This window comes from Prionailurus viverrinus, chromosome C1 (genome assembly GCF_022837055.1).
Source record: "Prionailurus viverrinus isolate Anna chromosome C1, UM_Priviv_1.0, whole genome shotgun sequence".
In the NCBI taxonomy this organism is placed as follows: domain Eukaryota; kingdom Metazoa; phylum Chordata; class Mammalia; order Carnivora; family Felidae; genus Prionailurus; species Prionailurus viverrinus.
In genome coordinates this window covers 21,088,826-21,115,438 of record NC_062568.1, presented here as the reverse complement: position 1 = coordinate 21,115,438, position 26,613 = coordinate 21,088,826, and the positions used below count along the sequence as shown (strand labels likewise).

General features: G+C 36.4%; 1 protein-coding gene across 2 annotated transcripts in view; it reads left to right on the top strand.

The window, feature by feature from the left end:
- The window catches only part of CPS1 (carbamoyl-phosphate synthase 1), a 370,424-nt gene that overhangs the window by 245,258 nt on the left and 98,553 nt on the right, over positions 1-26,613 (top strand). For both annotated transcript variants that reach the window (XM_047870099.1, XM_047870100.1), the window contains 4 exons: positions 18,020-18,129; positions 22,535-22,679; positions 24,185-24,274; positions 26,427-26,483. In XM_047870099.1, the coding sequence (XP_047726055.1) occupies positions 18,020-18,129; positions 22,535-22,679; positions 24,185-24,274; positions 26,427-26,483 (402 nt within the window). The remainder of the gene's footprint in view (positions 1-18,019; positions 18,130-22,534; positions 22,680-24,184; positions 24,275-26,426; positions 26,484-26,613) is intronic.

Sequence of the window (26,613 nt, the reverse complement as noted above, 5' to 3'; positions counted from 1 at the left end):
TCAAGAAACTTATAAATTAAAGAATTCTGAATTCACAAGTCTTGGAATGTTACCAAGACTAAATAGTTTTATTTTTACTTGCAAATGAATTTGGAAATCAAATGTATTAAATTGAAAAGGTTAAGTTCCCTATGAATAGAAAAGTGTTTAATAGGTATCGCTTCTAACATTAATCCACTTGTTTTTAAAAATGGTGACCTGTGTTACAATTAAGCCAGGAACCTAACAGTCCAAGTGTCCTTCTCTCTGGTACTTCAGATACAATTGAGCCGTAGGAGTCATTATTCCCTTTCAATGGTTTTCATTTTGTAAGATTTTATATTCTGATTCCAACATAAAACTACCTATTTAGCTCAATCTTGAGGAGCTATTGTCATTTGATTAGAAATTGGCAACTACAAAAAGTCCCACAATTAGAATAATTTAGCTATATTGTAGTAGCTTTAAAGACATTCCCAGGAAGTCGGGTTCGTAATTATATTGGAACCTCTTTGTACATATTAGAGATGGGGGTAGGGATAGGGTTATCATACACTGTCAAGAATAACTATTGTATTAGACTTTTACTACATACAGATATGTGTTAGGGCTGGATTTCATCCCTGATGATGCAAATTTTTGAAATAATAGATTTTCTTTTTGTAAATTTTTTTTACTTAAAAAAATTCTTTTTTTAATGTTTATTTTTGAGAGAGAGGCAGACCGTGAATGGGAGAGGAGCAGAGAGAATGGGAGACACAGAATCTGAAGCAGGCTCCAGGCTCTGTGCTGAGGCTCTGAGCTGTCAGCATAGAGCCCGACGCAGGGCTCAAACCCACAAACCGTGAGATTAGGACCTGAGCCTATGTCGGATGCTTAACCTACTGAGCCACACAGGTTCCCCAAAATAATAGAGTATGTTTCAATCCCAGATGAATAGTTGAAGAATTAGTCTGGGTGATAAACAACTTTATATATTTTAGGTGGACAATATTTCTTTAATTAGGAGATAACTTCCCTTTTAAACATTTTTGTTTATGTACTCTATTTTTTATATCCCCCCCCCCCCCCCCTTCTAAAGTATAGATTCATTTGTTGGTCATCAATAGTGCCTTGTCATTTTGAGCTTCTTGTCATAAAACTGTTGAAAAAGCTGTACCAAACCGGGCTTAGATGAGGATTAGGCAAGTGAGACACCAAAGGTGCCCCATGGAAGGAGGCCATCACTAGCAGGGCCATGGTGTGATTCCTTCCATGTTACCTGATAGGCACCTCATTTCCTTTATCCGCATCCCAACCCTGGGTAGGAAGCTAAGAAATCTGGTGGGGGAAATGTCTGTAGAAATAGCACTAGTCTTGGCTTCCTGCTTCCTTTTCTGGCTGATGGAGACTTGAGTTTCCACCTGACCATGCTTAACAGAATTAGTTGTGGTGTAGAAGTGAATGTAGGTTCTATTATTGTGGAAATAGAGAACATTCCTTTGCCCTCCCATCTTCATTAAACCTTCTTCACATTTCTGACTTGTACCAAAGGCTGGGGGTTTAGTAGAGAGTTTTCAATATCTCTTAAGCAATGGTCATGCCAGACCCCACTTCAAGGCTTCAGGAGTTTGCTATGTAAGACTGAATGTCCTTGATGTGACTAGTATTTTCTAGGGTATTTATAGTGACCAAGGATTGGAAGAAAGCTACAAAAGCCAGCATCAAACTTGGTTTTGGGCTCCTCAAAACTCCTGGTTTACACTTGATTTTTTTCATTTGGTCTAATTGAATTCAACTCATAAAAATATTTTTAAGTCCCCTCTGTTCTTTTTCTTTTTTTGTGAACTTACTAAATGCAACGTATCAATCTTTTATATCTCACAGGGAGATTCTTGGCTAACGTAAAGTTCTAACTTCAATCAATAGGGTGGATGTATCACTAAGAATTTTACTGAATAAGTTTTATCTATGATTTAGAACTAAATGTAAAAGCATATTAATGTATTACCATAAAGTAAAAATTAGCTTACAATATTGGAAACCCCTTCTGGATTCAGAACAATTTTACCACATAAAAGATGCTCATTAAGGTGCTTGTTAATAAACCTACATTTTATGAACATATTTTGTAATGGAATTTTTCTAAATGCTATATTTTTATTTAAAATGAGAAACATAACTAGAATAAAAATTACTTTTGAATCTGACTCATTTGTTTACAAATGTCCAGAACAGAGTAGTGTTCAAGTAAATTAACCTTGTGATTTCCAACCCCCCCAACATTGGCTTATGTTTAACCAAAGGCAGATAACCTAATATTAACTTAGGATGTTGTAATTGATTGATTACCACTGTTACAGTACTTTTAATTGTTGAAGTGGTAGGCATAACTGCAGAGAAGTCTCATTAACTATTCCACACATAGAAATTGTGCCTTCATTCTGAATTTTAAGTATCTACATTTTGATAGTACAGCTCTAAGAATGAAAAATAAGATTTAAATTACCAATAAAGAACACTTTAAGATTTTGACTCTTACCGTATTATCTATGCAATAATACATTGAAATAAATTCTAGTTTTAAACTTCTTTCTTTCCCAAGCTTGGTTCAGGTGTATTTTATTTCTTGAGAGGATGAGTATTGATGTAAAATAATAGCTAAGAAACATCAGGTGAGCCAGAAATCAAATGTGTTATATGGCTCTAGGCTTTGGTAAAAATGGAAATAAACACATGGGGCTCCTACTTTTTTTGATACACAAATAATTTACATAGACAAATGATTTAAAGCAATACAGTCAGATTCCCAGAGTAAATCATTTTCATTTCTATTACTAGCTTAAGGGGATTATTGCAGCTATAATGTTATATATTCAAATTTTTTATGGGAGTTGTTGCTAAATTAGCTTGAGGCTTTGTGTCCAGAATATTTTACTGGTAAGTTCTCACACCCAGGGGAAGAAACAATGTAATTATTCCCATTTCAAGGATGTGTAAGTGCTGGAGTTAACACAAGGACACAAGGATGCCTGTTTTGTACATCAAGTGAAATATACCTGTAGAAAATCTGGTTAGAATTTTAATTAGGCCCAAACACCATATGGATTTTTTTTTTAATTTGGCGTTTTGTTTATTCTACTTATATACTTGAAGCCATAGTTAGTTGTTTAACCTGGCTTTGGAATACTCTAAATCATATCTCCTGCTGCAATGTTATGGCTTACTCAAGAGCCCATTTATATATGCACTTTGTCTTGACATAAAATGAAGTATATATATTTTTCTCTCCTTTGTTCTCCTTTTTTTGGTTGCATTTTGAGAACAGATTGTTTAAGTGAAGAATTAGTAAGGATTTTTGCTTTATATAGCCATTAATAATTCTACAAATAATTCTACAAATAATTCTACAAATAGGGCAATGCCATTTATAGTTGACATATTCCTTCCACTTCGACCAAAGTATTGTCATGTATTATAACAAAACATGCTGTTTTTCAGTTTTCAATTTGTTTTTCTCATATAGTCTTGTAAGCTTCACATATGCAGAAATCTAATGTGATAGGTGTTTACCATTAGCAATTTTAGACTTCAAGAAACATCTCATTTTGACTGGTTTCCACTGTCTCAAACTAATAGATCCAAAGAAAAATGCTTCAAAGTAAAGGACCAATATCTTCAAAAGTAGCCCAGAATGATGTTAGGATGTGGAATGATTAAGGAACAATGACTGGATGACTTTTAATAACATGATACTGAATACAAAGGAAAAGCCTAAAACAGCAATGAACACTGGACTCTTTTAAAACTTTTATAGGTTAAATTATAAATTATGCCTGAATTTTGACTGTTACTTCCTATGCCTCAGCCCTCTAAATCAGTTGAGCATAGCACCAGGGACACATTTGCAAACCTTTTTGAAAGAGAATTTAGCTGTGTGACTCGAATTAACAGTTGTTGCATTGTTTTTATCTTGGAAAATGCTTTGAATCATCAACCCTTTTAAACTTCATTTCAAACGAAGAGTATTAGGGTATAAAATTTTGGTCATCTTACCAGGAAATCAAAATAGACTCCGAAATGTAGATTTACAATGAATTTTGATTTTAAGGAAAAATCAAAAGCCCTAAAGAGATGAAATGTTCAGAGGAAATGTCACATGTGCTTACAGAATCACAGTTTTGAGATCATTAAAAAAACAAAAACCAAACATCTTATGATATGATAAAGCAACAATATCAGCTTCCTTGGAAGAAAAACCAACAAACAGAGAATTTGTTGCAATTTCTACTTCTATGCAAGTTCCCTCACAAAAATGTATTTTCATCAGAAATTACCTACAATTTGTGAAAGAATCCTCAGGTTTTATAAATATTAGAAAGCGTGACACCCAGAGTTTGTGCAGTTTATTAAAAGTTCCATTTAAAAAGTAATATAAGAGTAAGTATCATGTAGAAATTTATGTAATTCAGGGGCACCTGCGAGGCTCAGTCGGTTAAGCGTCCAGCTTTTGATTTCGGCTTAGGTCATGATCTCACTGTTTCATGGAATTGAGCCCTGTGTAGGACTTTGTGCTGACAGTGTGGAGCCTGCTTGGGATTCTCTCTCTCCCTCTTTCTCTGCCCCTCCCCTACTCTCACTGGCTTTCTCTCTTTCTCTCAAAATCAATAAATCAACTTAAAAAAGGAGAGATTTATGTAATTTAAAGAAAAATACAATTGTAAAATAAAAGATTAAAAATGGGGTAATTACATGTACACAGGAAAATTCCATTTTAGCATATTGAGATATTATGTGTGGGAAAGTCTACACTCTTACGGATGTTCCTCCTATACATTTGCACACAAAAGTAATTAGTATTAATTGGACTTGGGGACTACTAATTTCAGTCTTTATCCTTCAAAATCATATAAAGTCACAAAGACACATAATTTTGACTACTTATTTTATAATCTATCTGGCACCAGACCACAATATTTGTATGCTCCACACTAAAAGAAATCAAACTATGAGTATGAACTAGTTTTAATGCATATTTCTTGCTATCCACATTGGCTACAAACCCTTTGGTGAGGTGGGGCTTATTTGTGTGTTTTGTAAACATAATTACATGGATAGGAGAAAAATATAACTTTGAAGAGGTGGAGATAATGTTATTAATCGCAGACACAATTGGTTCAAGGTTAATCAAGAGATCTTTAGAAGGTTGAGGGAAGTGTATGTGTATATGTATGTGTGTATGAATTTTATTTTAGGCAGCTGCATGTTGAACTTGCGCTTAGTGGCACCCCAAAAGTGAATGTCCAGCCCTGGACATTGAGCAACTTAGGGGTACCATTAGCCTTGGCCTAAGAAACTTGACTGAACTTTAAGTGTCTTTCAAGTGTCAAATTCACTTGAAATCTAGGCTAATTCTTACATTTTAGGGATACATGCAGAAAGGAAACCATTCAGGTGTCTTGCAATGTTTCATATTTATCTAGTAGTTTCTGGGTTAGAACCCAGAAAAAGTAGATCTTTATTTCTTGAGACTCCCCAAAGCCTTTGGATTCTTATCTAGACTCATTTGGCTTAAGTGTCTATAATGAGTTAGGTTCTCCAGAAGAAGACACTGAAATGGTATTTAGGGAGCCAGATATTTATTAGGGGAAAGAGTTGAGCAGAGAAGTAAACTGTGATACAGGTTTGACAAAGCCTAGGTCAACCTGACAGAAAGCACTTGCCCATCAGAGTTTCCTGTGTTGGGCCTTGGCCTTCAAATCCCCGCCTGGCTCAGTGACCAGTGTGGGCAGGGGGCTCTCCATGCAGGGCATGTTGCAAGGAAGCTCTCTGCAGTTCAGGGAGACCCTGAAGGATCTCACAGCTGATGATTGTCCACTGACCTCACTCCTTGCAGCAGGGTAGCATGTCCTTTGTGAAGGGGGACTAAGGGATGCATCTCCACGTTTACAGCATGTATAGTCCTAACAGTCTTGAGAACTTGAGGACTCAAGGGCCTGGAATTCAGTGTAAAACGTTCTCAAAGTATTCTGGTTCTCCTGTGATTACAGCATATAGCTGATGTCTTGACATTTCACTTTGACAGTTTACAGATTTACAGATTTTCAGCTTTAATTCTTAGTTGACTTGGGTGTGTTGCGGTTCATCCAAGGCAGTTTTGAAACAAAGCTCTCATAAATAAATTCAAGTGAGTTCAAAATTGAATTGTGTCTTTTCCCCATTTAAAAAAATTGGAAAGAAGAAGTAAGCTTAGAAAAAGAAAAAGGGGTAATACATAACTCAGTTTAAGCTGAAATTTTCTACTTGGCTTTAAGCAGAGGCATATGATAAAATGGTAGAAGGTTGTGGATTATAAAACACACTGATTACGTTCAGAAACCACTGTTTTTTCATTTACTAGTGGAATGATCTTGACCCCTCCAAGCCTCAGTTAGCTCTTCTATAAAATGGAGATCTTAACATTACCTACCTCATTGTTTTTTTGTGTGTGTGTGTGTGAGGATTAGATGAGAAAATACATTGATAACTTTAGAAACAGTGCCAAACACATCATGTTAACTATTATTAATGAGGCCTTCGGGAGGGGGTCAAGGTGGAGTTCTCAGTGATGTCAATGTGCTCCCAAATCCTATTTTTCCAACATAGCTTCATAATTCTATTTGAAATAAGATGTCTTTCTCAGAACAGTAGACATTTATCATTCAAGTCTATATATGCAATTTTTTTGGTGCAATTGCATATAGACTTTAATAAGCATAAATGACTATATATGCCATCAGTTTATGCCTTAACAGGGTTTCATTAAAGCAAGGCCAAAAGATAGAAACAGGATCATGACAGGTTGACCTACTTCTATACGGCATGCTTGAGGCATGTTAATGCCTTATTTTTTCAAATATAAGGATTATTCCAGAATTATAATAGAAAGAAAACAAAATGGGAGGTACTTTAACACATGGACTCAAAGTAGAGGAAAATTGAAGTATATGTGTCAGCTTTAGTTATTATTCTCAAAATTAGTTAACATTGTTATTGAGCGCCAAGTATGTACTAGCACTAAATGTAACGTCTGCAACAATATCAATAAAAATATGGCAGCCTTAGTATTTTTCAGAGGTGGATAAAAACAGACTGATTATTAATTATAAACTATTTGGGGATTTGGTATAGGAATGCAATATTTTGAAACTGCATTAGTGAATTAAATGAATTTGCTAATGACATATAGTAAAATTTGACAAGTATTTTAAGTGACAAGTAAAGGGAAAAAGGAGAATAATTGGATTGTGTATGCTGCATGTACTTTAGTCCTTGTCTCCAGTAGTGGAGGAGTAGATTTATTTCAACGTAAGATTGATATTAATAATAGAAGCAACCCATTAGGAAGCCCAAAGAATGAAGATTAGAAAGCATCTTCTAGAATCTTCTGAAGACATTAGCTGTATGACACACCTAGTTGGTATTGAAACCTAAGGATGCTTATGAGGCAAGTGTTGCTCTTGAGTCCCAACTCATTCTTTATTTTCATCTTCCACCCTTTAGCACGAACTATCCCTATGGGGGACATCTGTCTTTATTCCAAGTAAAAAAAGAAAAAAAAAAGCAGACAAGACACAGTAGCCAGTGGGCCTCAAAGAATTGTTTTGAAAACTCATGATACCAGCATGAGAACAACATCTTAACATCACACAATGGCCCATATTTCTGTGCATTCCCCAAGTATGTAGAGACTACCTTATTGTGTGAACAATGGTGAGCTATTTCTGTGAGGATACAAAATTGAATTAGGCATCAGGTTTTTCCATCCAAGAAGTCATGATCTGGCAGGGTAGAAGAGTAACTTAAGCAATTAAAACAAAAGGTAACACCCAAACAGTACACATGCATGCAGTGAGAGCACAGGTAAATCAGTGGTTAATTCTGACTTGGATCTTTGAGGGCATATCATGAGCAAGACTAGGAAGGATAAGCAGGGTGTAAGCAGACAGGGAGGGAGACATTTGTGCATAAAGGTCTAGAGAGTTGGGGAGTCTAAGGGATTACATATAGAGAACGGGCCAGGTGAGGGGACTCTGAATGTTTATTGCGGAGTTTGAAGATTAGTGCTATGTAATAGATGTTTACAAAAGATAGCCTTAAGGGCACTGCATGAGACAGGTAGAAGCAGGCAGAGTTTGGAAGCAGGGGGAACAATTGGGAGGTAATAGAAAATGATGACAGGGATTTTCTCTTGGGTGGTGACAAAATATGATGTAATATGGAATTAATTATAGAGGCAAATAGATGGCTACCTCTGAGCTATTAATAGTCATTTTGAATTATCACATACTATGTGATGTGGTGGAAGTATTTTATTTTATTATTTTTTTGTAGTTAGAGTGCCAAATATGAGATCCATCCTCTTAACAGATTTTTTTAATGTTTATTTATTTATTTTGAGAGAGAGAGTGCTAACAGGGAAGGGGCAGACAAAGAGGGAAAGACAGAGAATCCTAAGGAGGCTCCTCACTGTCAGGGCAGAGCCAGACGCGGGGCTAGATCTCACAACCCTGAGAACATGACCTGAGCCAAAATCAAGAGTTGGACACTTAACTGACTGAGCCACCCAAGCGCCTCTTAACAAATTTTTAACTGTACAATACAGTTTTAGGGAGAATGTACAGCAGATCATTAGAACTTATTCATCTTAAACATTTAAGACTTTGTTCAACATTTGTCTGTTGAATAGTAACTCCCATTTCCCCCTTCCCCCAGCCGCTGAAAAGGGACTTTCTGATTCTTTGGGTTTGATTATTTCAAATATCTTGTATAGGTGGAATCATACAGTATTTGTCTTTCTGTGACTGGTTTATTTCACTTAACATACTCTCCTCCAGGTCTATCCATGTTGCCATCTATGACAGGATCTCCTTCCTTTTTTTAAAGATGCGTAATATTTCATTGTATGTATATGCTGCATTTTCTTTATCTAGTCATCTGTTGATGTATACTTAGGTTTCTTCCATATCTTGGCTACTGTGGATAGTGCTGCAATGAACATGAGGTGCTAATATCTCTTTGAGATCCTGATTTCAATTCTTTGGGTAAATATTCTGAAGTAGGATTGCTGGATTTTATAGTAGCCCAGTTTGAACTTTTTGGAAAAATTTCCATACTATTTTCCATAGTGGCTGCATCATTCTTCATTCTAATTAATGGCAGAATTATTTTTCATTGCAGTAGTAATTATTTAAGTAAGTTTATTATCTAGCCTGTAAGACCAGATGTGATTTGAAAGTTGTTACTCCCAAGGGATGTTAGAAAAAGATGCCAAAGAGAGAGACACTGAAACGCCAACATCTTACTATTAGACTTAATATCTTTGGATCTGAAAGACATGTAAAACCAACCATTACCAGAAAAATTTTGAATTAGAAATCTACATTTTATAAAGGAGATCAACAAAAGTAAGACACATGAAATAACAATTCACAATGTGAATTAAAGCAAAAATATATCAGGTATAAAATGAAAAAAAATAGATGTTTATTATTTTCAGTATTAAAGTTTATAATTTTCAGTATTAAAGGAAACAATAGGAAGATGGGTGTAGAAGGGAGTGTATGCTTACATTTTTTTCTGTTTTACTGAATTCATTATTTAATCATTTAGTGGTACTCTGCTAAAGAGTTAGTAGATTATCTGACTAAAGTAATTTTACTGAAGTGTGAATAAAGCTTAATTATGATTTAATGGCTTTATAAAGAGGAATTGCTATACCCATTTACATCTCTAGTTGGTAGAATATGGAAAAGAAAATACTATGAAGGCAGGTGTTCTTTATTCCCTTAACTAGTCTCCCAGGAAATAAATCACATGGAATTAAAGACAGCTGTACATTGCCCATTGCTTCTTACCTTTGTGAGCAGTGCCTAAGAGGAATAGTTAAAATATGACTGGAGCAAAGCAGGAGTGCGATTTTCAAGCCAATTATGTTACAGAGAAACAAAAATACAACTAGGTAGCATCTTTACCAGGTGATAGTTTTTCATTCATTCATCATTCATTCATTCATTCATTCAACTAATCAGTATTTGCTAGGTATTTACTACTGGTAAAATTTTAGGGGTGATAATAATATCTTCTCTCAACCTCTATATTTAGAATCAATACAGAAATAAGACACAGTATTCAAACAGGTAGCAATCTGAATATCAGCTTTATTACTGTTAAAGCTGTTTAGAAAACAGGGCCTAGATCTGTAACCAGACTTCTCAGACCTCCTAGTCCCTGAGTCAAACGTATTCACTTACAACTGAAGCTCTCCCACCTTGATGTACAACTGAGAACAGGCTTTTTTGAAAAGAAACTTAAAAAGGGCTGAGCAAGTCTTGCTCAATTCCATTTCGCAAAATCATCAATCATTCCTTCTAATTCTCCCTTGTAGACTTAGGGTTAAATGACCTTTCCAAAGTCTCTGAAAGTTAACTTCATGGGCCATGGTACGAATTCAGAGAGGTATAAAATGGTTTCTCCAATCATCCACTATGTGCCAGGCATTGTATTATATGCTGGTGATGCTGTGTTGGACAGATAAGGCAGGCTCTCTATCCTTGACGTTGTCTGGTGTTGCCTATAATCTTATTGGGGAAATTAGTCATATACTTGGATATGGGACAGTAAATTATAAGTGCCAATTTTTGTTTAGCCTTAATTTGGGAAGGGACAGGTTTTCCATTGCTTGTTTGGTTAATGCACAAAGATGCTCAAGCTTGGGTTTCTAACAAGTGGTGGAATTTGGGTAAATAGGAAAAAGAGAGTGCACGGATGAGGGTGAGAAATTGGGCATACCTGAATCACGATGGCTCTTCAAGGCTTGGTTTTCTGACAGAGTCTCCAAAGGCATCTGTGGAACCGACCTTTAACACACAACAATTATTCACATTTACAAAACCCCAAACCCAAATTAAGTGAACAAAAAGCAAAAACAAAACAAAATGAAACAAAACAAACAAATAAACAAATAAAAACAGTGAAATCCATATTTTACCAGGAAGGGTATAGGGAGGGAAAGAGAAAGCCAAATGGTGAAAGGTGGGAGAGATGGTCAAAATTTCTCTCTCCAACCCAACCTCATTTATATTTATATTACCTCTCCTTCCCTTACACTGAGCACAATTTTAAACAGTCCCTAATGGCTGTGCATGGACTAGAATGGATGGGGCCAGGGTAGAGGAAGTGATTGATCATAGTCTATGAATTTTTTTTCCCTAAAGTCTGCCCTCTCTATACTTAAAATAATTCCTCCCCTGGTTGAATGGTAAATTATACTCTACTCTTATCCTTAAATGCCTATATGTATTCATATATTTATAATGGATAGTTATTTTGCCTTTCAAAATCTGTGATCTAAGCATTTGGCAAACCCAATGTAACTGACCTTATTGAAATGAGAGTCCCAGATAGATGCTTCTTATTCTGCTGTCCCTTGTTCTAAGGTTTCTCTCCTTGTTACCTTTAGTAGGCTAAAGGACTATACCTTTAGTTGGGTTGATAAATGACATTGAGTGGAGAAAAAGGATTGATTTACATTCGATTAACTAAAGCAGTTTAAATATCTCTTAACTGTTAAGCTGAAGACTGGTACAGATAAAACCCAAAACTTCTTTGTTATATTTCAGAAATTTATTGTGAATTTGGTTGAGTCAACATAAGTAAAAGTTTGTAACAACAACATTTAACTAGTCATTTGACTTTGAGGTACTTAAATCTAAAATTAGATAGTAAACTAAAAGTTAAGTTTTTTTACTGGCTATGATCTTGAGATTTGAAGAATATTATTGTAATTTCATATGCATTTAATTAGTGATGAAGAATTACAGTATAATGAAAATGAGTACTCAATTAAAATTAAGCCACTAAGTGGATCCTTTCACACATGGAATTTAATTTTCATGAAGGTTTTACTAAGAAAAGTTATTGGAATATTAGCTAAAGACGAAGAGGGGAAAAAGGAAAATGAAGAACTGTAAAGTCATGTCAAAAGAATTGAGACTTGTTCACCCCAGGTCAACAACAACAACAAGAAAAAAGAAAAACATGGAAAAATCCAAAGTAGCCATCTGCAATTAATGCTCATATAAGTATTCACATTTGGAAGGATAATAGTTGTTTCCTATGTCTAGTGAGAGCAAACCAAATGAAAATCCTTCACAATTCCACCAAACAGGGTCAGATTCAACTCGCTTTAGAATTTATTGCTTACTTGTATTGCTCTACAACGATTAACAAAGAGGCAAGAGCAAGTTAGACTTCAATTTCTAATTGAGCAAGGTGGATAATAATACATGTTTATTCAACTAATTTGGTGATCAAGGAGTAAATAGTTTTCAGTGTTCAAAATAACTTTTGATCCCTTTGAGTTCACCTTAGACCTTTTGCTTGAATTTGCTTCAGCAAATTCATATTTTTAATATCTGAGAATAATATGAGAAACAAAATAATTTTTCTTCAATATTCACTTGTATAAATTATTCTAAAGTTAAATAGAATAAAACAGTATTTTCTTCCCATACCACCAATATTGTAGAATATACTAGGTAAGGAGAGTTTTCTCATTCTGTGTCTATATTTACAAAGTGAAATAGGGAATGAAACAGTTTGTTAAGTAGTTCAAGCGCTTTCAGGCTCTTTCATGTGAAATGCCTAGTAAATTGATACAAATGATCTTTTGTTTTGAATTTTCATGATATTTGTCTTAACTCAGCACAACATGGGTTTGTACACTTATATACCACATATTCAGCATGCATATCCGGGTATAACTAGCCACTGATTTTTCCTTTCCTCACCCTCTTTTCCCTCAACACCACTCACATCTCTTTCCCAACACCATATCTCCACATTATTTTTTTTGTTTCAAGTTTTTATTTAAAGTCTAGTTAGTTAGCATATAGAATATCTCCACATTATGAGACTAAAGGTATTATAGAAAAGCATTCTTAGTTAAGCATATTGAAAAGGCAACTCAAAACAAGTACTTGCTTATTTTTAAATTTATACCTTGAACAAACTAAAAACTGAATAATGATGATAATGGTAATGATTTACAATATTTTATTATGTTATTTTCTTCCGATTTATACTCAGTGAGTCTTTATTCCTGCAACAAAAATTAAACAGTTGTCTACTCTGGGCCAGGCACTGATGTTGTCTTTAGATCAACTACTAATGATGTTGGCTACTTCTTTCCAGTGAACGAAGCTGACCTAATACTCTGCCCACATGAAGTTTGTTTTCTAGTGGGATGAAGTAGATAATAAATAAGATGCTGGATAATATGTTAGGAGGTAATGACTGCTATAAAGGAAGGAAAGACTAAACAGAGCACTGGGGGCTATACTGTAATTTTAAATAGAACGGTAAAGGTAGGTCTCGCCAAGAGCATGGATGACATTTGAACAGACTTGAAGGAGTCCTTACATTTTGGACTTTATATTCAAACTTTGACATGAATTTCTTTCATAAAATTTTAACTTTTTTAATGCTTATTTATTTATTTTGAGAGAGAAAGTGAGCAAGAGACAGAGAGAGAGTGGAGGAAGGGTAGAGAGAGAAAGGGAAGAAAGAATCTCAAGCAGGCTCCATGCCATCAGTGCAGGACCCAAAGTAGGGCTGGATCTCATGAACTGAGCCAAAATGAACTGAGATCATGACCTGAGCCAAAATCAACTCAGATGCTTGGGGCACATGGGTGACTCAGTCGGTTAAGCGTCTGACTTTGGCTCAGGTTTGTGAATTGGAACCCTGCATCAGGCTCTGTGCTGACAGCTCAGAGCCTAGAGCCTGCTTTGGATTCTGTGTCTCCCTCTCTCTCTCTGCCCCTCACCTGCTTGTGCTCTGTTTCTCTGTCTCTCTCTCAAAAATAAATAAACATTCAAAATAAAAAAATAGTCGTATGCTTAACTGTCTGAACCACCCAGGCACCTCTGTAAAATTTTAATTTTTATTACTTAAAGCATAGATGGAAAAGGAAGGGTGAATTCTTGTATTAAAGAGACATTTTCTGAAGGAAAGGATATTTTATGTATCTTTGTATCTCTAGGTGCATCAATGCTATTCTTTTTGAGGTTTCTTCTTTGTAGACAGAAGTGCATTCATGCACATATCTAGTCCTTTTATTAGAGGGGATGCCTGGGGACATTTGTCCATGTATTTCCAGAGACTAGGGTAGGACTTGGCACATGGTAGGAGCTCGATGACGTTTTGAACGGAATGTCTAAATGGTATTATTGGCATATACATTTTTATTAAACACACAGAGACCATGTTGTGATAGAGGTCATTTGCTTAGTAGAATTCATATTTATTTATACTTGGTTACTATTACTGACATTCTATGAGTGTATAGGCTTCTCTTCAATAAGGTTTCCTTTGTACTTTTAGCATTCAAAGTATTAAAGTGCTCTTGCAGTAAGCACTTAAATTATCACTTAATGTTACCATCTAATTTCTAGGCTACGGACATCTTTCTACTAGGACTGAGGCTACTAAAATATTGTATAATGGTAACAAGGTGATTTCTTTTGGACTCATTGGAATGAAATAGCATTTGGGGAACTATTAGCTAGAAGAGGGGATTCCAAATAATAGCTCTTTGTTCAGAGTTCCTCTATCAATTCATAGATAAGTCAATTGGCACTCATCATTTTAGACTCATCAGAGACCCATGTAGTTAAGTGGAATATAAAGGGTACTATAGGCAATAAACAGAAGCCTTGTAACAATGTAATGTGTAGTGACAAAGAGGATTGGAAGATCTATAAAAGCTGCCAAAAAGAACAAAAAATATAATTAAAGGATCAAAAAGACATATTGAACAGAATCTCAGGGACTATTTCGGGCAACAGTAAATGTCTCCTCAAATATATCTTTAAAAGACTGAAAGCAAAGTAGGAAACCAGTCCCATGGAGAGAGAAAGAAAAATACCACATAGATTTGTAGGAACAGGCTAGCAGGAGTTGGATTTGCTTATGTTAATTTTTACCTTTCTTTAAAATAATTAGATGGTGCCTAACCTAGAGATCAGAAAATTTAAAACTCTTAGATGAGAAGAGAAAAGAAAGAAAAATGAAAACAGAGATGATATTTTAGGCAAGTGGGGCTTAGAGTAGGATAGATAAACTGGTGTATAGAAAACAGTGGAAATTTGTAGTTGGCCCTCATTTTGCCAACTAAGTTTATTATAAGTTCTATCAAAGTTATATATCGTTTAGGAAAATGTTTGCTTCCCTCCTTCCATTTTGTGAAAGCATGTAGGTTACACATGACTTCCTGAAGAACAGAAAATATTTTTAGTAGAAGACTTTTTTTTTTTTTTGACAGTGAATTTTCATTACTTGGACCAAAGAGTTTCGCCTAGTGAAATATGTCAGAGATATGTGGGAAATTTTCCCATTAAAAATACCCCTACTGAGAACTATCACCATAGACATTTGATTAGCTTGTAATAATTTTAGCACTCTTACTTCCTAAAATCCTCCACCTGGGTCTTGAGTTGTAAATAAACAATAGTTGACAAATTGAAATGAAATGCGAGATAAGAGAATCATGCTGTTAGAAAAAGTGACATGCAAAGCTGACTTCCTGTGTATAGAAGCAGAATCCAGAACTTGTATGGAAGTCCTGTCATCACTCATATTACGTTAATTACTCATTGTGGTTTCCTTTGTGCTCAGTAATTCCAAAAGCTTTTTTAGTTTAGTTGCTGAGAAGATAAATGATAACTATTCAAAGGTAAAGTGTGAAGCTTGAGATCTCGAACACTGGTTCCAAGACTATACATAAAACAAAAACTTATCTCAAAGGTAATTTTTACGCCAAGTAAAGGACAATATTCTTTTGGCTAACTTTGCCTATGGATGCACACACACTCATAGTCAGAAACACATACAAGATGTGCAGACAGCATTTTGTCCACATTTCTCAGAAGTATGTGTTTTCAATCCGTGCATAGTACCTCCAATTAAAAACAAGAACTTTCTGGTTGAGAGAAATACCTTAAATATGTCTATTTTATTTTATTTTATTGAGAGAGGAAAAGAGAGAGAGAGCAGGGTAGGGGTAGAGGAGAGAAAATCTTTTTTTAAAGAAAATTCTTTTTTTAAAAAATATTGTTAAAGTTAATATATTTATTTATTTTGAAAGAGAGGGAGGGAGGGAGGGGGAAGAGAGAGAGAGAGAGAGAGAGAGAGAGAGAGAGAGAGAGAGAATCCCAAGCAGGCTCCATACTGTCAGCACAGAGCCCCATGCGGGACCTGACCCCAGGGTCTGTGAGATCATGACCCGAGCTGTAATTAAGAGTTAGCTGCTTAACTGACTGAGCCACCAAGGTGCCCCAAACATATCAATTTTAATAGGAAATACTAAAATATTTTGCTTGCAAGTATTTTGTGTGTATGCATACCCACATATAAATAATATTTAGGCACAGGGTATATTGGTTTAAAGATGATCAAACACTACTTTATACAAAGAGCATCATTCCAATGGCCAGAGATTTGTGGACTTTGTACCTAAAAGACACATTGTATTTCTACAGAGAAGACTTCTATAGTAAAATAATCAGGGTTTTCCATTTTAGCACTTGAATAACTGAGTGCCTGTTGCAAAGTTAGAGGAATATAGTAACAGAGGTCTGGAAATCACTTACTGAGTTTCAGCTATATACCAGGTTGGTGTGTGTGTGTGTGGGGGGGGTGTGGATGGCAGGGCGCAAAAGGGTTAGACACTATGAGTCCAGTCCTAAAAATGTAAGAGAAAGCAAGTAGAGAATTCATGTTTCTCTTTAATGGCCGCACTTAATCTTTGCAGAAGGACCTGCACACTGATCTCCCTTACTTCATCAATTTCAACTCATGGCTGAATTTGTTTCATATCTCTACCCATTTGCCCTAACCCCTGAATATTTTGAAGGAAATTATTTTATCCTTAAGTATTTCAGTGTATATCTTAAGAAAAACACTCTTAAATATAAGCATAATGCCATCTTCAATCTTAAAATTTTATGCTAAAAATTAATCAAATTTCCTCAATTCTTGCAGAGATGTTTTTCCTCATCTTATTTTTTAAAACCATGTTTCACTTATTTTGTCCTGTAGTTTCTTACAGAGTCTATATTTTGAATTGCAAAGTACAGTTTAACACATTTCTCTCTTCCCTGAATTTTATGGAAATTGAGATTTGACCTAAATTGTTTCAACAATAGAATTTAGGGTATTTTTGAAGAGTGGCCAATGTCTGCTTCTTAGATAAGTTTCCTCATTGTCCGTCTTCTTAGCCAAGAATTTACAGAAGCTAGTTCAAAGATTAGCATGGTGAAGTTATCAAATTCAGAATGCCTTGGACTCTAAAAAGAGAACCAGACATGGATATCATTAACTCTACTAAAAAATATAATGTGATCTATTTTTAGATGTTTCATAGTGCTTGCTTCTGTGTCAGTATTAATAGAGCGATAAGGTTTCAGCTTCTTTATGACCATAAAGCTAGTGTGGAGGGGCAGGCCTTGGGAGCATGAAATCAAATACAAGAGTTCTCTGGAACACAATTTGATGGATAATCTTGAATATTCCTTCTAGCTCTAAACCTCAGAGTGGTGATGAGCTGTCTGGTACAATACGCAATGTTTTTGCAAACTCATGAACTACCCTTAAAGCTATACTTGAGCATAGCTATGAAATATTAAGGGGGCAAAAGATAGACACATAGCATTTCAGCTCAACTGAAATATTTTTGGATTGTCAGTAACTCTACAAGTAGATTCGGAATATACAATGTATCAACATGCTGCAGTTCCTCTTTCAAGCAAAACAAAATAAAACACCTTCCAGTGACAAGAGCCACAGGTTTGAAGAAAAGTGACAAGGAACAGGAGCGCAACTCCAAATATAGGCAGTACGGTTTCATCAAATGTACTGTACATTTATTTAATACATTTGCATATTGTATCTTTGGATATTTTTCAACTAGTTGTGCCTCGTGTTTTGTATTCTGCTAAGATTCGTGAATCTGTTCCTTTAGGCACAGACAGCACACATTGTCCTGGAAGATGGAACAAAGATGAAAGGCTACTCCTTTGGCCATCCATCCTCTGTTGCTGGTGAAGTGGTTTTTAATACTGGCCTAGCAGGGTGAGTAATGCTCGTGTGCCAAGGTTTTATTCTTCCTTTATGCAGAGGAATAACGAGATGATCTTACTCATGGTGGTAGGCTGAAATCATCACATTGTGCTAAGATTGCATGTTGTCCTGACATCACACTGCGCCTGTATGTTGTCTAGTCTAGCCATCCCGGAAAGAAGGCAGGGACACAAACTCCTCCCTGCTGCTGTAAATGAAAGAGAACATGGACCCTGGTATTACCCTGGAAATAAGGAATACAAGTAATTCTAGAAAACTAGGGTCCGAGGTGACAGGTTCTGTTAGATTAGTAAGTGGCTTCTGCAAGGAAAGGTATGGAGCAAGGAAAAGGATGGGTATCTCATTCTAGTGTCATTCCTTCAGTGAAGTTAAGAGTCAGATTTGCACATCTAATATGAACTACTGTAAGGAGCTGAGACATTTCTTAGATATTCTATGTAAATTCACACTGTAATAAGAAAGGCGAAATAACAGGTACATTTATTTTCTTGAACCAATCAAAAGGAGAGCAGGTTCATGGATCTGACATTTTCAAAATTGTCAACTGAAACCCAACTTAGTATTTAAGATCTGCTAATAGATATACAGCAACAAAGATAAGAGCTGCTACAGAAATCACGTAGCTGTTCTTATCTAGCCAACAAATATTTGTTCATCTGGGAACCAGGAGGCTGAAGTTCTGGTCTAAACTTCAATGACAACTGGTTATACAATATTGAGAAAATCCCTTAACCTTTCTGAATCATAGTTTCCACATACAAAAATGAGGATGCTGGATTAGATAGTAATTTATAGTTGGGATTAAAAAAAAAAAACATACGAGTTCTTTAAAAAATATGACCGGATGGTTTCAAGAGGTTTCCATTAGAGACTCGGTGGACTAAACTTCTATAGCATAGAATATTTAATACATTCTTTGGGAAAATTCAGTTAACTTTATAAAGACACGGACACATTGAGTTAATGGATATTGAGATTATCCACTGGCCAAACTTCCATTATACTATTAACATATATTCTTCTCTAAACTCTTGGCTCTCCGTTTGAAATAAAGAATATTAGATGGGTTTTAAAATAGTTCCACTGGTGAGAACATTAAATTACAGTGTATGAAAGCTGTTTGCAAAGTTTTGCTTCACCAGGCAATTATTTAAGCTTTTCGACAGCACTAATTACTAGCTGTGTTAATATACCTGCCAACAGACAACTGTTTAATATAGATCAGAATGATGGAGGGCACTAGAGTTTTCTTCTCTGTGATAGATTATGGGTAATAAATCTTGTCACATCACAAAAGTCAAACAGGACCTGATGGATTAATTTGCTTCTAATGCTGCAGTTCTCTAGGACAAGCTGTATTTATTCATTTACTGGAGAGAGTATTGTAAGCATATGTTTAAAGGGAATGGCCAGTTCTTTTATGGAGAGAAAGAAGAAAGGGAAGTAAAATTAAATTAATTAAAGATGTTTCTGATGTAAGAAAAGGCACTCATTAGTAGATTAGTCCACGGACCCTATTTTCCATTGAGAACTGTTGTTTTCATTCATTGTGTGGCTCACACAGTAAGGTGGTTGGTAATTAAAGGTGTTATTTTGTTTTTCATCTTCAAGAAATGCATTTTTATTGTATATAAGCCTTGGTTAAAAAAATTGGCAGTTCCTGACAGGTGAAAGGCATCTGAGAAATTAGCTGATGGAGGTGTGGATAAGTATGAGAGCACCTAGTCACCTAAGGGTTTGCTGAGCTGAAAGACTAAGTGTTCTATTGACAAAAGTAGTTCTGGGAGGAGCTTGTCTGGATGGGGTTGAAGAATTTATGTTGACTACTTCCTGTGTTGAACTGTATTGGTTTCAAGGTTGTTGATTCTGTCCCCCTTAGCACTTACATTCATTTTCACTAATAATCTACAAGAAAGATTTGGTTTAACTCATTCTACAGAAAGTGAAAATGCGAGAAGGGGGCCACACTTGCAATAGATTCCAGTGCATGGAATAGTTATAGATAACACCTGGTATTTACTGGAATAATGTTCCTTACTACTAAGAATAAGAGTGATATATATGCATATATATATGTATATATATAATAAAAATGAGAGTATATGTGTTTTTATTTATTATTTTGAGAGAGAGACATAGAGCAGGGGAGGGGCAGAGAGAGAGAGGGAGACACAGAGTCCAAAGCAGGCTCCAGGCTCTGAGCTGTCGGCACAGAGCCCGACGTGGGGCCCGAACCCACAAACCGTGAGATCACGGCCTGAGCTGAAGTCAGACGCTTAACCGACTGAGCCACCCAGGCGCCCCTAGAATTTATGTGTTTTTAATTTTCAAATAAAGACCTAATGCATTCCTCCCTAATTCCACATCAGTACTTTAAATTAGTTGTTTGGAGTCTTTTGATTTAGAAGTCAGAAGTGCTTGAGGTCAACTTTTGTGGGGTTGATTTTCTTTTCTAAGTTGATAATAACTCCAAGTTATATGCCTTTTTCTAAAGCTATGTTAAAAATCAACTTCACTGAGTAATTCTTTCATAGAATACATGTAATCTTTTTTTTCCCTTTCTCTGGACTTTAAAATAAAAACCTACTACATTTATGTTATTAATTCTGGTATAGATATTAATTCATTCATTTTAAATGTTCAGTGAATTTTAATAAACATATATACCCATGCAGCCACCATTGATATAATAAGGATTCTCTTCAGTTTCCTAAATGATATTTTTTAAAAAACTTAAAAATATTTGACAGTTAATGTTTTGGTGATATTGGCCCTAACAGTAAATATTAGTTTGGACTCATGTCTGGTAGACAAGTGGAAACTTCAGGATATCTGCAAACTTTAAATAGAACAATATTGGGGCGCCTGGGTGGCGCAGTCGGTTAAGTGTCTGACTTCAGCCAGGTCACGATCTCGCAGTCTGTGAGTTCGAGCCCCACGTCAGGCTCTGGGCTGATGGCTCCGAGCCTGGAGCCTGTTTCCGATTCTGTGTGTCTCCCTCTCTCTCTGCCCCTCCCCCGTTCATGCTCTGTCTTTCTCTGTCCCAAAAGTAAATAAAAAACGTTGAAAAGAAAAAATTTAAAAAAATAGAACAATATTTAAAAAATGAAGACTCTATGGGGCGTCTGGGTGGCTCAGTCGGTTAAACGTCTGACTCTTGGTTTCGACTCAGGTCATGATCTCACCATTCGTGAGTTCGAGCCCTACGTGGGGCTCTGCACTGACAGTGTGGAACCTGCTTGGGTTTCTTTCTCTCTCTCTGCCCCTTCTCTGCTTGTGTGCATGCACTCTCTCTCTCTCTCTCAAATAAATAAACTTAAAAAAAATATTAAAAAACAATGAAGACCCTGTGAAGGAAATTGTAAGGAATTAAAATTTTTAAGGGTGGCACAGTCGGTTAAGCGTCCGACTTCAGCCAGGTCACGATCTCACGGTCCGTGAGTTCGAGCCCCGCATCAGGCTCTGGGCTGATGGCTCAGAGCCTGGAGCCTGTTTCCGATTCTGTGTCTCCCTCTCTCTCTGCCCCTCCCCTGCTCGTGCTCTGTCTCTCTCTGTCCCAAAAATAAATAAAAGTTGAAAAAAAAAATTGGGGGCGCCTGGGTGGCTCGGTTGGTTAAGCGTCCGACTTCGGCTCAGGTCATGATCTCACGGTCCGTGAGTTCAAGCCCCGCATCAGGCTCTGTGCTGACAGCTCAGAGCCCGGAGCCTGCTTCAGATTCTGTGTCTCCCTCTCTCTCTGCCCCTCCCCTGTTCATGCTCTGTCTCTCTCTGTCTCAAAAATAAATAAACATTAAAAAAAATTAAAAAAAAATTTTAAGAAATTGAGGGAATGAAAATTATGAGAATATGCCTTAGTACTTAAGAGTCCATTTGTTTTAAAAGCAGAATCAGACCCACAAGTACAGAGAACAAACTATACGGTTGCCAGAAAGAGGAGTGGGGGAAGGGCAAAATGGGTAAAGGAGAGTGGAAAGTACAGGCTTCCAGTTATAGAATAAATAAGTCACAGGAATAAAGGGTACCACAGAGGGAATATGGTCAGTGATACCGTAATAGCCTTGTGTCATGACAGATGGTAGCTACACTTGTGAGCAGAGCATAACACATAGAGACGCTGAATTACTATGTTGTAGGCCTAAAATTAATGCAACACTGTGTGTCAACTATACTCAAATGAAAATAAAAAAAAAAGAATCAGTTTGTCTTTTCATATCAGTCATATCATGGGATACATTTTCATCTTCTAGATTTTCTAAAATCTAGAAGCAGGTTTACAGGATTTTAATCTCATGTTCTGTCATTTTCAAGGGTTCAATAGTTAAGAGCATGTATGTATGTTGTAGTTTTGTAGTTACGTGCATTTTTTTGTTGGTAATTTTTTGACGTGTTTACTCAGGTACCCAGAAGCCCTTACTGACCCTGCCTACAAGGGACAGATTCTCACCATGGCCAATCCCATTATTGGGAATGGAGGAGCCCCTGACACTACTGCCCTGGATGAACTGGGGCTCAGCAAATATTTGGAGTCTGATGGAATTAAGGTAGTGCCAGCGACGACTATTTAAAAAGTCTCCATCTGGGGTGTCTGCCTGGCTCGGTCGCTAGAGCATGCAACTCTTGATCTCAGGGTCGTGAGTTTGGGCCCCATGTTGGATGTGGAGTCTACTCTAAAAAAACAAGAAGTCTTGGGGCGCCTCAGTGGCTCAGTAGGTTGAGCATCTGACTTCAGCTCAGGTCATGATCTCACAGTTTGTGAGTTCAAGCCCCGCGTCAGGCTCTGTGCTGACAGCTTGGAGTCGAGCCTGTTTCAGATTCTGTGTTTCCCTCTCTCTTTGTCCCTCCCCTGCTCACTCTCACTCTGTCTCTCTCAAAAATAAATAAACATAAGGGGCACCCGGGTGGCTCAGTCGGTTAAGCGTCCGACTTCGGCTCAGGTCGTGATCTCATGGTCTGTGAGTTCGAGCCCCGCGTCGGGCTCTGTGCTGACATCTTAGAGCCTGGAGCCTGCTTCAGATTCTGTGTCTCCCTCTCTCTCTGCCCCTCCCCCACTCATGCTCTGTCTCTCTCTGTCTCAGAAATAAACATTAAAAAAATAAATAAAATAAGTAAATAAACATAAAAAAAGAAGTCTCAACTGAAGGAGGGATAGTTGATTTATTTTTAAGAATCTAGGGTGGGCAAAGTTTCTCTCTAATACTGTAGTACAAACCATTAAATTCATGTTCTCAACCTTATTCCTATGTATATGAGAATAATTTTTAACATAACATTATTTTGAATTTCATTTTTCATGACACTTTGCATTTGTTCTTAATGCCTTGGATGAAACTTGGCTTAATTTGGAAAGATGTTGTTATGAGTCTAAATGACAACTATGCTGCAAGAAATGGTGATGAATTACCCTTTAAAAGATCCTTGGTAATCAACTCTGTATCAACTATTTGCCTTTTAATCTTATCTTATTTAGAGGATGAATAAAAGATAACTTGTATGCCATTCTAAAAGTAAACACATTAAGATTTCCTAATCAAAATAAATTTGGATAATATTAGGAATGTGGACCATATAAACAATTAAAAAATGTATACTCCAAATTAATCACTCTATGTTTTCATTCTTTTGTGGTTTTTTTTGCCACTCTATTTTTGAATGACTTGGCCTGATCATTTAGATTAATCCTATTTCTCACAATTTTCCCCGTATTTCTCAGTCTCCTTTAAATGTAGCCAAAAATTATTTATTCTTCATGTACATTAAACAAATGATTATTAACTAGATTATTGATAAATTCCATGGAGAAAAGGTACCAGGGTGCTGAGAAGTCGGGGACAGGAGTTAGCAACTGGGCTAAGACTTTTCCTCAACATGGTAATTAAGGCAACAGTGATGTATTTTAAGAGAAAAATGTTGATCCTGTTCCTTTTCCTTCAAGTCCCAAGGATTTTAAGCCTCATATTTTTTAAAAAATGCAAACTGACTGTTACGACAAGTCACAAGAATTGTGTAATATTTCGTGGTCACGCCTTTCAAACAACTCTGTTTCTAGGTTGCAGGTTTGCTGGTTCTGAACTATAGCAATGACTACCACCACTGGCTGGCTAACAAGAGTCTTGGGCAGTGGCTACAAGAAGAAAAGGTGAGAAATACCCAGGCTGCACTGTCTGGACTAATTCTCTCTCTCTCTCTCTCTCTCTCTCTCTCTCTGACCAATTCTCTTCTAAACCCTGAGGACCACATATTTTTAGTGTAATCCACTAGGTGGCACATGCTTGGTAGCACTTCTCTTTGAGGAAAGGGGCTAGAGAAAATTTTAGAATTTTCTATATTCTTGAGCCACTTAATTTTCCCATCCCCTTTTACCCAGGACCACGGTATGTATTTCTGTAATGGCTTTTAGTACCAGCCTTACCATCAACTAGCTGTGTGATTTTGTGCAGGTCGTGTAACCATACCACACTTTCTAAATCTTTAACTCTTATGAGAGCATAAACAGATTGCTATTAAGTTTCTTTTAGCTTAAACGTTGTGCCTCTATGACGCATAATTAGATATAATCTTATTTGAAGTAGTACGTGAAAAGGGTTAAAAACGTTATGTTATACTTTCCTTAGTTTAAGTATTATTTTGTACTAAAGTAACAGGGTTCTCCTGGTTTGAATGTCAGATGTACTTAAAGTTAAGGGACCCGCTATATTTGGCTTCATCTCCAGTGTTGCTGGAGCTGCTTTTTGTTGGATTGGTGCGGGGCCCGTAACTGGCAGAATATGATTCCGAGAAAGCTCTGCCACGCCAATGAGCATCTGTGTATTGGGGCTAAATGTTGCTCCTTTCTGAGAAATCAAGAAATCTTAATTTTGGCTTCCTGGGTCTCATTCTTTCTAGATTTTGAAAGGGAGAAGAAAGCATTTATGTCATCCCCTGAATTACTACTATTTTATTCTCAACCATTATCTGAATTTACTTCCCTTATCCAGACAACTAATTTTTGTAATGGTCATTGAGGAGACCCTCGCTCTAGTGTTTCCTTTGTGTCATTAGGGAACTGACATGACAGCTGCTCTGCATAAGAACTAACAGTTTGAGCAAGAACTTAATTCATGACTTGTTAGTTTGTTTTTAAAATGTGCTTGGGGGGCGCCTGGGTGGCGCAGTCGGTTAAGCGTCCGACTTCAGCCAGGTCACGATCTCGCAGTCCGTGAGTTTGAGCCCCGCGTCAGGCTCTGGGCTGATGGCTCAGAGGCTGGAGCCTGTTTCCAATTCTGTGTCTCCCTCTCTCTCTGCCCCTCCCCCATTCATGCTCTGTCTCTCTCTGTCCCAAAAATAAATAAACGTTGAAAAAAAATTAAAAAAAAATGTGCTTGGAATAGGGGCGCCTGGGTGACTCAGCTGGTTAAGCCTCCAACCCTTAATTTTGGCTCAGGTCAAGATCTCAAAGTTGGTGAGATCTTGCCCTTTGTGGGGCTATGTACTGACAGCATAGGGCATGCTTGGGATTCTCTCTTCCCCTTTCTCTCTGCCCCTCTCTCAAAGTAAATAAATATACATTAAAAAATTTTTAAAAAATGCACTTTGAATAGAGTAGAAGAGGGTCTAAGAGAGTAATCAGTTCACCTCCTTCTATGTATGTACAGGTGAGGAAAAACATGTTGCTCAAACATCACTGAAATAAATGGTGGAAGAAAAGAAATTAGAACTTATTTTTCGGATTCCTAACTCATCGCCCTTTTATTTTACCATATCTGTCTCTATCCAAACTACTCAAAGAAAAGAAAACAAATGGTGGTATTGCCTGATTTCCTAATAGGATGGGCAAACTTATTACATCCTGATTAGTTAGCAAGCACCTTCAGAAAAATGTGTTGAGTGTGTAGTAGGTAGTAGGAACATTTGGCTCAAAACATGGATTTGCATGTATTTACATAAGATTGCTTCTGCAGTTCACAAATCCATTATTTATCTATATAAATACATGTAATAATATAAATATATAACATTGCCTCTTTAACATCTTGTGTTAAAAGAAACGAAACTATAGCAGAAGATTGATGTTCAGAATTTCTCATTTTTTATTCTGTGGAAGGTCCTGGGTATTCAGAGTCCTGTTCCCAATTGGAACAGCAATTTACCGTGTTCTGACAACACAGTCACCCTGGGTCAGAGTAAAGAAGGAGTAGGGAAATTATTTACTGCTCAAGAAGATAGATGATGCTAAGTTTGTAACTTGAAAACAATATGCTGGATCTTATTTCCTCCAATTTCACTGTCACTACAAATTTTCTTTCTTATAGGTCCCTGCAATTTATGGAGTGGATACAAGAATGCTGACTAAAATAATTCGGGATAAGGTATGATCATCATCTTTAGCCAACCCTATGTTTCTTTATATGTGTATATATAATTCTTTATATATGTGTATGTATATTTATATATACATATATAATTTATATATATAAATTAAAAATAGTATATATACTA